This window comes from Gekko japonicus, unplaced genomic scaffold, assembly GCF_001447785.1.
Source record: "Gekko japonicus isolate JY-2015 unplaced genomic scaffold, Gekko_japonicus_V1.1 scaffold772, whole genome shotgun sequence".
Taxonomy (NCBI): domain Eukaryota; kingdom Metazoa; phylum Chordata; class Lepidosauria; order Squamata; family Gekkonidae; genus Gekko; species Gekko japonicus.
The window spans coordinates 420,128-432,639 of record NW_015177031.1 but is presented as its reverse complement, the minus strand read 5'-3'; the positions used below and the strand labels follow the sequence as shown (position 1 = coordinate 432,639).

Here is a 12,512-nt window from a genome sequence, read left to right as displayed (position 1 = left end):
CCGCCTTTCTTTTCTCTGGTGCGGAGGGGGGGCTCAACTACCGCGGGGGCCAGAGGGCGCAACCTCCCAGCGCTTCCTGCCTCTGCTCCTTACCAGCCGCCATGGCGACGGCGGCGATCAACCAGTTAGGGCGGTGGTGGGGGGGGCTTTGGGGGCGCAGTTTGGCGCCCCTGAGGGCCGGCGCGCCCTAGGCGAGCGCCTAGTTCGCCTAGTGGGCGAGCCGGCCCTGGCAGCAGGGCACAGCGAACTGCCTTGTATGGTATACTTTTCTAGTGCAATGCATAAAAAAGCATTTTGCCTTCTAGAAAGGTTAAACAAAATGTTTGTCAAATACGATTCACATGTACTATAAAACGCTGGGTCCTTGATGTTTTTACCACTCATTGTAGTGATATAGGGACAAGCCCATAACCCTACTTGATTTTTTAGCTCTCTTTTTGATAACAGAATTAAAGCTACAGGACTCATCGGTGAGATGGCTGCTGTGGTGGCCATTTTGCAGCTAGGCAAAATAAAGATGAATGAATTTATTTTCACCAACAAACTGCTGCTTATACTGAGTCAGACCTAGCTAAGGCAGTTTTTTTGTTGTTGTTGAAACTGGCAGATCTCTTGCAGGAGCTCCTCCCAGCCTTAGAGGTGGGGCTGTGGCTCAGTGGCAGAGCATCTGCTTGGCATGCAGAAAGTCCCAGATTCAATCCCCGGCATCTCCAGTTTTTTAAAAAAAGGAACAGGTAGCAGGTGATGTGCCAGACCTCTGCCTGAGAGACAGCTGCTGCCAGTCTGAGTAGGCAATACTGACCTTGATGGACCAGGGGCCTGATTCAGTATAACGCAGCTTCATGTATTCTCTTAGAGAGCTTATTGACTGAAGATACCAGGGACTGAACTGAGCATAACAAGCACATATGCTCTCTACCAGTGCACTCCTTCGTTCAGGGACAATCAGGAATACAGCCAGCCAGTTAACTTGGAAATCGGGTCATCAGCAGTATTCCCTCTAAGCTGAGTTGGTGTGAGCTAGCTCACAGTTTTTTAGCCTCCGATTCACACATTTTTGACTTAGCTCAGGAAGGATGGCTCCAGAGCAAACTAATTTATGCAGTAGCCAAATCACTGGCTCACAACTTTAATGCCAGTGGCTCACAAAGTAGAATTTTTGCTCACAAGACTCCATAGCTTAGAGGGAGCATTTGAAGCAAGATAGTTTGGTGAGCCTGTTTAGACAGAACACATTCTTTATGTACTTACGGGATCTCCCCCAGAGGCAAAAGAAATGGACTGCATGTGATGGTTTGCAATAATCTGAAAAATTAAAAAAAGGATTATGCCCATGTGCCATATTGTGTACAGATTATGCCACTTTGGAGACTGTAACAAGGTTCCATCTGAGATGTGCAGTACAGCTAGTGTGTACACAGGGGTGGGGGCAACCTGTGGCACATGCTTTGACAGGAGCAAGCTAAACCATATATATAAAAGTACAAATATTTATTAAGGTGTACACATGTTAAAACTTTCCTGATTAAAAATTACTTTGTCTAAGATCAGACTATAAAAGCTTATCCTCTATACATACATATGATGGGTAAATAATTTACAACTGAAGACCAAACACGTTTCGGCCCCGAAGGGCATTCCTCAGTGGTCACTATTATCTATATATTCTAGTCACACATACAGAGACCTGTTACAGAGTTTTAGTACACATATAATTTAGCCAGATGTTGTTTCCTTGTATACTTATAATTGGACTCCTGGTTTTAGTGATGGGCCATATGTATAGCCATATCACCTCCACAATTTATTCTGGTAACAGCGATTTTATCAAGGTTATTGTGTTCAGTTTTGGGCACCACAATTTAAGAAGGATATAGACAAGCCGGAATGTGTTCAGAAGAGAGCTACGAAGATGGTGAGGGGTCTGGAGATCAAGTCCTATAAGGAAAGGTTGAAGGAGCTGGGTATGTTTAGCCTGGAGAGGAGATGACTGAGAGGTGATATGATAACCATCTTCAAGTACTTGAAGGGCAGTCATCTAGAGGATGATGTGGAGTTGTTTTCTGTTGCCCCAGAACCAATGGGTTGAAATTAAATCAGAAGAGTTTTCGGCTAAACGTTAGGAAGAACTTCCGGACAGTTAGAGCGGTTGAGTGGTTCCTCAGTGGAACAGGCTTCCTCAGGAGGTAGTGGGCTCTCCTTTGGAGGTTTTCAAACAGAGGCTAGGTGGCCATCTGACAGCAATGCGGATTCTGTGAACTTAGGCAGATCATGAGAGGGAGGGCAGGACGGGTTGCCTCAGTGCTTAGTTCTCGTGGCCCTTTTTTACATGCCGAGGGAAATGCTGATTGCCACTTTGGGGTCAGGAAGCAATCCTGGAGGTTTTTTTGTCATCTTCTGGGTGTGGAACAGCGGTCACTGTGGGTGTGGTGGGGGAGGTATTTGTGAATTTCCTGCCTTGTGCAGGGGGTTGGACTAGGTAACTCTTGAGATCCCTTCCAACTCTATGATTCCCCTTTCTGAGCATGTGTATCTTCCCATCTGTAATAATACCACCAACCTGTTTTCCAGGTCTATTGTAAAAAGCAACATGAAATGGTTTGAACATTTAGCAAAACAAAGTCATTGGACTACATTGTGTTCACGGAGCACAATTCCCCCTCGCCCCTCCTGCAGCTCACCAAAAAGCCCCTCCAGATCCAGTTCTTGGGGGAGAGGGGGACTCCAGGAACAAGATATTGAGGGGCATTTTAGGCTACTGTGGGATGCGGAGGGGGGGAGACTCTTGCACCTGCAGAAGCATCAATCTAGATCCAAATTATCCACATATATATTGCATATCAAAGGTTCACTACGTATTGCCAAAGTATTCCCAAAATCATGATTTTGGAAAATAAATAATTTAGGATTAGCTTTCATTTTCAGCAGATCAACTGGTACTGCTGTTAGAGAATGAGATTGATATTTGCTTTATGGACTATTTATTGCTACACACAATGGACTGTGCACACACACATAGGCTCAGAAGACTGTACACTATAAGTCACCTGTTGTGATACCACACATTCTTATGCTGAGCGGTCGGGTTAGAACGGATAAAAGGAAGTACTTCTTCACCCAAAGAGTGATTAACACTTGGAATTCACTGCCACAGGAAGTGGTGGCGGCTACAAGCATGGACGGCTTCAAAAGGGAATTAGATAAGCATATGGAGCAGAGGTCCATCAGTGGCTATTAGCCACAAGGTATAGATAGGGACTCTGGGGCAAGTGATGCTCTGTCATCTTGGTGCTTGGGGGGGGGGGTCAACAGTGGGATGGCTTCTAATGTCCTGGCCCCACTGCTGGACCTCCTGATGGCACTGGTATTTCTGGCCACTGTGGGATACAGAGTATTGGACTGGATGGGCCTTTGGCCTGATCCAACATTGGCATCTCTTATGTTCTTATGTTCTTAAGGTGCATGCAAATGTCTTACACGTAAATAAGGTTTCAGCTACACAGTTACCTAGCCTGGTGAAGAAGCACAAACCTCCATTATTGTGAGCAAGGAGAAACAACAACTCTGAGAAGAAACAGCCCCATTGCAGAACTGTTTGTGGTCACGTACCACCCATCACTGCTTTGTTCCTGAGAAGGCATTTCCTGCCAAATGGACATTTGGTTTTCAATAGAATGGCCAGCTTCATCAACACTACAATGGAGCATCTTGACGCCAAGGTTTCACACCTGCCCAGGATGCCGTACTCTGAGTAGGTCTTAGTTTACAATATTGGCCACTCCTTTTAGGTAACCACCCCTCCCTACATGCAACCAATAGGATTGTTTTTGCGACGGACTAACAGGTAGGTGGGTCAAGAGGTTGGCACAGCCACAACCCATCTCTTGAACCCCCCATAAAAGGAAAGGACCATTCACCTGGCCTTTCCTAGCTAGCAATCCCCGCAACAACCCCTATCTGCTTTTACTCCCCTTGAGTCCCACTTGCTATCCCCAACCCTTGCCTCTACTTTGATCTCTTGATCTGCAGTCAAGAGACCCCCACAAAGTCCAGCTAGTTCTGGTAGTGTGGATCCCATTATTTTCTATTTCTTCCCATCCATTCTTCATTGGAACAACCAAGCTGCAAGACAGATAAGTATTGCCCACCATCACCCCTACCCGCTAATGCAACCGTGCTTATTTTTATATTGTAATTCTAAGGAACTTGATTGAATGTGTGAGTGCATCAGTATTGTTTGTACGAGATATATTTTAAAGTAAAAGACATCTATTTTAACTACAACCGACTCGAATCTTTTACTGGTAACCCTTGGTGGGAACAGGACCTTGGTATAGTTGGCAAGAACCCATTTATAAATTGCCAATTGCTGTAAATAAAGCAATTCGGCTAAGACTGCTTGAACAAAACAAAAAAAAGACAGATACAAAAGGTATGCTTTTTTAAAAAAGGAATCAACCCACCTGTTGGGTTTCACTGTTCATTAGAGTCAGACTGCTTGTTGAGATGGTCAATTTTATATTAATACCAGAGAACTGAAGGTTACTTTTACCAAGAACTGGAGACAGAAATTTAGCCGGAGGCTGCAAAGACAAGAGAATGCCTGTTCATATTTCATTAGAAGCCACGAAATGAAGTTTCTCCCAAAGCTTTGGGAAATGCATTGCTTGCATGGTATGCTACACACACTGTCAGATATCTTTTCCTGGTTGCCAACCAACTCGTAGATCACAAGCAGAAACTATGCTGGTTAGAGTACCCTAAAAGAAAGGAGCTTTCAGTGTTAGTCTAAATGCAGTAATTGTGATGATGTGAAATCAGCTGGTTTATATCAAGCTGTTAGGTAATGGGCTCTTGGAGACACAAGGCAGGCGGAGAAGAAGAAGAGGAAGAGATTGGATTTATAGCCCCACCAGTGTTCCCTCTAAGATGAGTTAGTGTGAGCTAGCTCACAGTTTTTTAGCCTCCGGCTCACACATTTTTGTCTTAGCTCAGGAAGGATGGCTCCAGAGCAAACTAATTTATGCAGTAGCCAATTCACCTGCTCACAACTTTAATGCTGGTAGCTCACAAAGTAGAATTTTTGCCCACAGGACTCCACAGCTTAGAGGGAGCATTGCCCTTGACTACCCAAAGGAGTCAAAGGAGTCACACCAGCAGCTGCATGTGGAGGACTGAGGAATCAAACCTGGTTCTCCCAGATTAGAGTCCGTGCTCCTAACCACTACACCAGACTGGCGCTCCAGAAGGCACAACCGATCCATGGAATGTCAAGGAGCTTCCAAGGTAGGCCAGCTGGCCTGCCCTGTGCGGCTTCTTCAGCAGCAGCCACTCCAAAGACGCAGAAATGGCCAACCCCATGACGTCCAACATGAAAACAATATTTATTTATTTATTACTTTCGTCTTACTATCCCGCTCTAATCCCCGAAGGGGTCTCTGAGCGGCTATACAGTTATCCATTATCCCTATCTAAGGCCACAATTCATCAGGGGTGGGGACATCCCTACCAGCACCCAGTGGAGGGGGGGGTTCTTTCCTCGGGTCGGCTTTTTTTTTTTTTTCCTTTCAGCTGCGGCTTCTGGCTCCTCTCTTTTTCTGGCGGTCCTCTTTTCGCGGCGGATCGGTGGGCCCCTCTGGCGTGCGGCATGCTTGGCACGGTCCTGGCTCTGTCCTTTACGGTTCCGCCCGCCTGCGCCACCACGCTCACACGTCGTCCTGGCTCCGCCTTCTCCGCTGCCGTCAGGTTCGCCACTGATGTTTCCGCTCGCTGCCGCCGCCGCCGTTCACCTTCCGCCGAAACCGGCCCTCCAACGACCCCCGGAATGGGGGAGGGTGCCCCCTACCTTCTAAGGTAGGTTCCCAATTTATCTACTCGCGCTTTAGTTGGTTAAGGGCGCTTTTGAACCGCTGGGTTGGCGGGAGCTGGGACAAAGGGCCAGGTGCTCAATCTGGCCACGGTGGGTATCGAACTGCTACAGCAGTTCGTAGATGTTATTACAGCAGGTGTTTAACCACCTGCGCCACTGCTCCCTACAACTAAGGCTTCAACCCACATGAAGATACATGAAGAGCATCCTTCCATTGAAAGAAGCTGAGCTGCAACCGGTGAAAAGTGAGAAGAAGAGATGGTTTGTTGACAAGTTAACCCCCTTCTCCCAGGTGTAAGCTTAAGCTACCTGAGAGGGTTGGCGTAGGAAGGGGAAGGGAGTCCATAAGCCTCTCCCATCTGCAGCAAGGACACACCAGGCAGCCAGCAGATTCCAGTCCCAATTTGGCATTTTCAACAATACACCTCAGTTGCTGCTTTAATTGCCACGGCTAGGGAGACAAAGCTTCAACACATGAAGATGCCTTATACTGAATCAGGCCATTGGTCCACCAAGACCAGGACTGTCTGGTTGGCAGCAGCTCTCCAGGATCTCAGGCAGAGGTCTTTCACTTCAACTACTACCTGATCTTTTTAACTGGAGAAGCCAGGGATTGAACCTTCTGCATGCCAAGCGGATGCTCTACCAATGAGCCATGGCTCCCTTCAGGGCCGGCTCGCTCACTAGGCACTCGCCTAGAGCGCACCGGCCCTTAGGGGTGCCAAACTGGCACCCGGCACCCCCACCAAAAGCCCACTCCCCGCCAAAAGCCCTGCAACTTTCCTGACCGGGTGGGTGACTGCTGCGTGCCGCCGGGTCTTTCAGTGCGCTCAGAAGCGCAGCCGCCCTCCTCTTAGAGGAGCAGGAGCCACTGGCCTCCCCACCCTCAGGAATTAGTGGTTAGGAGCACAGGCTAATCTGGGTGACCCGGGTTGGATTCCCCCACTCCTCCTCCACATGCAGCTGCTGGCTTGGCCTTGGCTCAGTCACAAGTTCTCTCAGAACTGTTCTTTCAAGGGCAGTCCTTGAAAGAGCTCTCTCAGCCCCACCGACCTCACAACCTTTCTGATTTTGTGTTGTTCATTCTTCCTAAAATGCATTTATGTTTGAAAATTGGGGGGCGCACGGGAAAGGGGCGCCAGAAGGTATCCTCGCCTAGTGTGCAAAAAAACCTGGGGCCGGCCCTGGCTCCCTTGCACCATAAAGATGCAAGGGTAGGAGGCCCAGGCATCCCTTCATGACCAAAGGAAGCTTTCGGTTTAGTATTAGAACAGCACTGCAGACAGCTCACCAAATGATGCTGGTTTTAAACAGAGGTAAACTGTGCTGTATAAGACAGTTTTAAGTCCAGTTAATCCTATGTGTGTCTGGTTTTCTGGAAGCACCCTATGTAGCTAGGCTATCCTGTCATTATGCAAAAATTGCCTTCTTTGGTATATACTACTGAAAGATTCTGGATAGACATGAGTTATTCTGGAGTGTACATTCTTGAGTGCAAAACAAAAATTATTGTCCAAACCATCTGAAGTTGGCCAAGCAAACAAAGGGCAGGTGGCTCGCAGGAGGAGTCTCTGGGCTTCAGGGACCTGATTTTGCTTTGGGAGCGATTCTGCTTTCAAATGAGCACTGCCTGCTGGTCTGTCCATGAGCCCACTGACTGATAGAGTTGCTACACTTATCAATGGGCAGATAATCCCTAGCAGTCTCTCTTCTCCAAAGGGAGCTCTGCAAAATTGCCCCAGTAGTTACCGCTCTTTAGGGGGAGCAGTGAGCCATATGCAAAGGAAAATGCTGAGCCACGAAGTGGGTAATATTTACCTTCCGCTTTTTGATGGCCCCATGTGTTCCTGGCACAGCTTCACACAGCCGACTTATCGCTTCCCTTTTAAAGAAAGAACAAATAGTACAGAGGATCAACTGGTTTGAATTGTGACTTTATTAATATAACCTCCACTTCACACAGTGAATGTTTCTTTCAAAGACTTAAGTTCATTTTGGTTTCAGGAAAAATGTGTTGCAGGAAATAACTATTTGCAGCCTGCCAAGGCAAGCCAGTCTCTTTATAACGAAGAGGGCTATCTGTCTCAGGATACTGCCTCTCCGAAGCACATAGTCCGCAGGCTTGGAAAGGGAAGAGGGATTGGCCGTCCAAAGCAGAAAATCAAGACAACTCGCTGTCAGGCTCCTTAGGTCACACTACACAGGGCTTCATAAGAAGATAACTGTTTATTAGTGGTTCCAGTACTAAAGAACATGTGTACAGATTGTGTCAGGAATCGCCGGCAGTATTAGGGCCTCCAACGTATGGTGAAATCAAACATTCCCCCTGTAAGCATAAGCCAACTGATATATTTCACACGCGCGGCAAAGCAAGCAGGCATAGCAAAAAAGCCGTTAACTTTCCCAGCCGTGTAAACTGCAGCTGGGACTTCTACACGGTCAAGCATAAGATAGCACACAGTAGCTGAGCAGGAGAGAGCTGGGAACGAGAAGGAGGAAACCCCTCCACATTCCAGATCTATGACAGGGCTAGGTGACACTCGCCTGCCCCACAGTGTGCACCTGGTCCTCCCTGACACTAGGGGCACTGTTGCTTTGACACAAAGCTCTATATTTAAAAAGTTAGTTGCTTACTTCATACTCTTCCATTTAACTCCTCAGTGATCAAAAGGTCAGGGTACAAACCCGGATTACAAACATGTGAACTGAAACTGTGGCCCTGTCTTTACTCTCCAGACACAATCAAAATGTTCATTCATTCTCTTTGCATGTCCCATATAGAATAATGGTAGCCTCCTTCTAGTTAGTCTCCTGGCTATGACTCTTAAACCTCTCGTTTCAGTTTGCTACAGTCATAAATCTTTCACCTTATTCAGGCTGTACTTCTGTTTTATACCCTGGAAGAGTATGACGTAAGCAACTAACTTTTTAAATGCTTTTTAACAGCAGTTCAGTGAAGAACACCAAGGAATTCCAGGGTCGCTATGCAGAGGCAGGGAAAGGCAAACCACCTCTGTTAGTCTCTTGCCTTGAAAACCCTACAAGGTCGCCATAAGTCATTTGTGACCTGATGGCACTTTACACACACACACACACACACACACACACAAATCAACAATTGCACTTTAAAGAACATGATATACAAGCACACTCATAAGACAATTGATGTTCTCACATGAGTTCAGAAGCAGCCAGTATGAGCCCTGGTCTTCTGAACTCTACTTAAGTAGATTTCCAGTGTTCAATGACACCTCTAGATTAGGCAGACTGAAGTTGCCTTAGTTTTCTCAATGGTGAAAGAATTGACAATGTGACTTCACAAGCCCTCCAATGGGGCTGCAGATTCAGTCTAGCACTTTATACAACTGATAACAGATTCTAGGGAGCTGGATCCAAATAGGATGGAGAAAATTGATTTCTACAGGACCAAGGAGAGCTCCCTGGCCAAGGTGTTTTGCTTTGACACTGAACTGAACACCCAAGCAACAAAACAAGAGCACTGGTACCCATGCTGACTGCTAGTAGCAACCCATTTAAAAGACTTGGAGGCACCATGGATGCTGGCACTGCTGGATGGCTCGTTCTGTCATCTTTGCCAGGAGCTTATAGGAGAGTGAGGGGTGTTGGGTGCAGTAATGGAATTCTGTCTTCCTGCTTGAAAAGTCTGATTTTCCAAGTCTTGAGGGCAGAGAGACACAAAACTACCCTCCTCCTCCTGAAGCGCTGATAAAACAAGCACCTATTCCAGACTTTTTTAAAGATCAAGGTGTTAGGTCAATTTTACGTAATATTAATGTATCTCAGATTCTCTCCTATATGTCATTTTGCTGTACATTATCCAAAGGCCAGCCAAGGTTAACCTCAATGGGAGCCTGTTTCTTTTTCCCCTCCTTCCAAAACATTTTCCATCGGGGATGAATTTCATTTCATATTCCTTCCTGGAGAGCTAGGGCAGGGTTAAGGTGGTCTTTAGGGTTGGATGCTGGAGCCCCATAGCCCATCAGCTTCCTGGGTAGTCTTGGACAGGTTGCTGTTTACTAGCCTAACCTATCTTGCAGAATAGTTGAATAAAACAGGAGTCCAGTGGCACTTTAAAGACTAATAACATTTATTCCAGCATAAACTGTTGTAAGCCAGAGCTCACTTCATCAGATGCACTGGTGTGTAAGTCCATCAAGCCAGTTTATATACACAACCAAAAGGTGTGGTGGGAAGGGTTTATAAACAGAAGCCAGTTCAAAGTAAGATGCAATTCAATGCAATCATCATAAACGTGACATACTGCCAACTGTTGTTAGGTAAGCAAAAACATAAAACATAATGCACAATTAAATGACATAAACAGAAACAGTGGGAAATTACAGAGCTACGAATAAAGCAATTTACATATGTGGGGGTGGATGGACAAGATATTAGCACCTCAAGTGAGTGAATTAAGAATCCCAGGTCCCTATTAAGGGGGGGGGGGGGGGGGGGGACACAGTCTTGAATTCACAAATGAATCCTAATGTGGCAATTTCACATTAGATTCTCCCTTTGAAGGATTGTTGAGAGCACAGAAGTGTGGACTGATTGTTAAACTGCCTTAAGCATTTGTTAAGGGGTCAGAATATAAGATTAAAAAAACTAGTAAGATTTCTATTCCACCCTGATTTAAATGTACCTCTTCTTCTCTTTTAAAGGTCCTCTCTGTGCACAGATGGGGGAAAGAGCAGACAACTAATAATGTACTGGCAGCACATAATGACCTGCATCAAAGACAGACAAATTACGTACCATATAGCCAATTGACACGCTGCATTTTACCCCCCAATATCCAACAAAGAAACTTCTGATATCAGATCAGTCGAATTCTTTATTTTGACACGCAATGCAGCATTTAATTATCCTCATCAAAGCAGTTCAGGGAACAAAAAAGACAAAGTTAACTTTGCCAAAGGTCACCGACTCTGTGCTCCCTAGCAGTCAGCATACGAATGTGGAAATGCCTCATTCTTGGAATCTCTTTAAGGCATCCATATCGTCTCACTTGATGACTTTTAAACAATTTTTTAAACAGTGTTAAGGATGACACAGCAACAATGATAAATGCACAGCAAAATGTCAGCAACTGTTTGAAAACAGAAGATACGTCTTAGAGAACATTGAGGGGCTAACAACCACCAACATATCAAGGGAAATCCTAAGCAGGTCTACTCAGAGATGAGTCCCATTTTATTTAGTAGAACTTACTCCCAGGAAAAGGCTCACAGGACTCTGACCAAACCCACAAATATATAGTACTATTATTCAACATAGGTCTACATTTTAATACAGAACTGGAGACTAGGTCATCAACGCTCAGCGAACATCAAAATCTCTTATTCTCTACAGCAACTTTTCAAAGTATGTGCCATGCACAAAGTAATGCATACTGTGTTTCTACAAATCATCTTGCCTTGTTTGGACACACAAAGAAACTACAGGTAGCTCTCTTGAGATCTTACTTTCATGTGTACTGGGAGCCTGAAAACTGTGCAGAGATCCTCCTGATACGTGTGGATCCCATGTCACCTGAACACACATATTTTGCATGCTCATAACTTCTTTAGGTTCAGCAAACTGGACACTGGATTTTTCCATGGTGATGGTTTTCATGTACCAAAGCTGTTTGCACGTGCTAAGTGTGCACTTTCCCTCTGCTCAGAAAACACGGAGACTGTACTGGGAGCATTGCATGTAGGGGTGCCAACTCTGGTTTGGGAAATTCCTGGAGATGTGGTGAGGGGGCCTCAGTGGAGTATAATGCAATACAGTAAACCCTCCAAAGCACCCACTTTTCTCAGGAAACTGATCTCTGTAGTATGGGGATCAGTTGTAATTCCAGGAGATCTCCAGGCTTCACCAGGAGACTGGCAACCCTAGGTAGAAAGCTCTTGATCTGCACAGATGCAGGACTCCTGGTACGTATGGGCTTTTACTGCTAAGAGGTTTTCTACTATAACAAATTTTCTCTGTCTTGTCTACTTCGGATTGCTGCAGTTCTGCTGACAGCTGTGCCTGATGGGGGTTTGGGATTTGATTAAAAAGAGTGAAACAGGAACAGGGTTGTGCCATGTACTCAGAAGTAAGTACTCGATAGCACTTCCTCCCTGTTGTATGTATGACTGCACTCTTAACAAGAACCTTCCCAATGGATCAAACGAAAAGCCTGTAGTGTATGCTGACCACCACTGGGGGCCAGCGAACAGCCAGAGCTTGGCTCTGGAAGAACAATAGGGACTAGGCTCCTAGTCCCTCCACTGGGGAACCAATGGGAACCATGGTGGGAGATTCAAACCCACCAATGGTGACTAGGGGTGTGTCCCCAGGTATGTATATAGTTGGCCTGCCGGCCGTTTGTTCCTTGTTCTTGTTGTGTACCAAATAAAGCGTGCCATGCACCACGTCGTTGTCGGTTGTTTATCCATGCAGCAACCCACTACATAACAGTGGCGACGAGGATGGGATGCCGCTGAGTCTGGCCTGGCTCGCACCAGCACACGCTAAGCTTCCGTTCCTGCTACGCCGCGCCCCGCATAGCGCACCAGCCGCACCGCACTGCGCACCGCTACAGGGAACCTAAGCCCCGCGCTACCGCTATGCCATGGCCTCCAACCGTGGG

General features: G+C 46.3%; 1 protein-coding gene across 1 annotated transcript in view; it reads right to left on the bottom strand.

Moving 5' to 3' along the window:
* The window catches only part of SHC4 (SHC (Src homology 2 domain containing) family member 4), a 65,478-nt gene that overhangs the window by 20,307 nt on the left and 32,659 nt on the right, over positions 1 to 12,512 (bottom strand). Inside the window, exons 3-5 of the mRNA XM_015427918.1 lie at positions 7,688 to 7,751; positions 4,464 to 4,583; positions 1,252 to 1,305 (exon numbers count right to left, since the gene is read on the bottom strand). Coding sequence (XP_015283404.1) covers positions 1,252 to 1,305; positions 4,464 to 4,583; positions 7,688 to 7,751 — 238 coding nt within the window. The remainder of the gene's footprint in view (positions 1 to 1,251; positions 1,306 to 4,463; positions 4,584 to 7,687; positions 7,752 to 12,512) is intronic.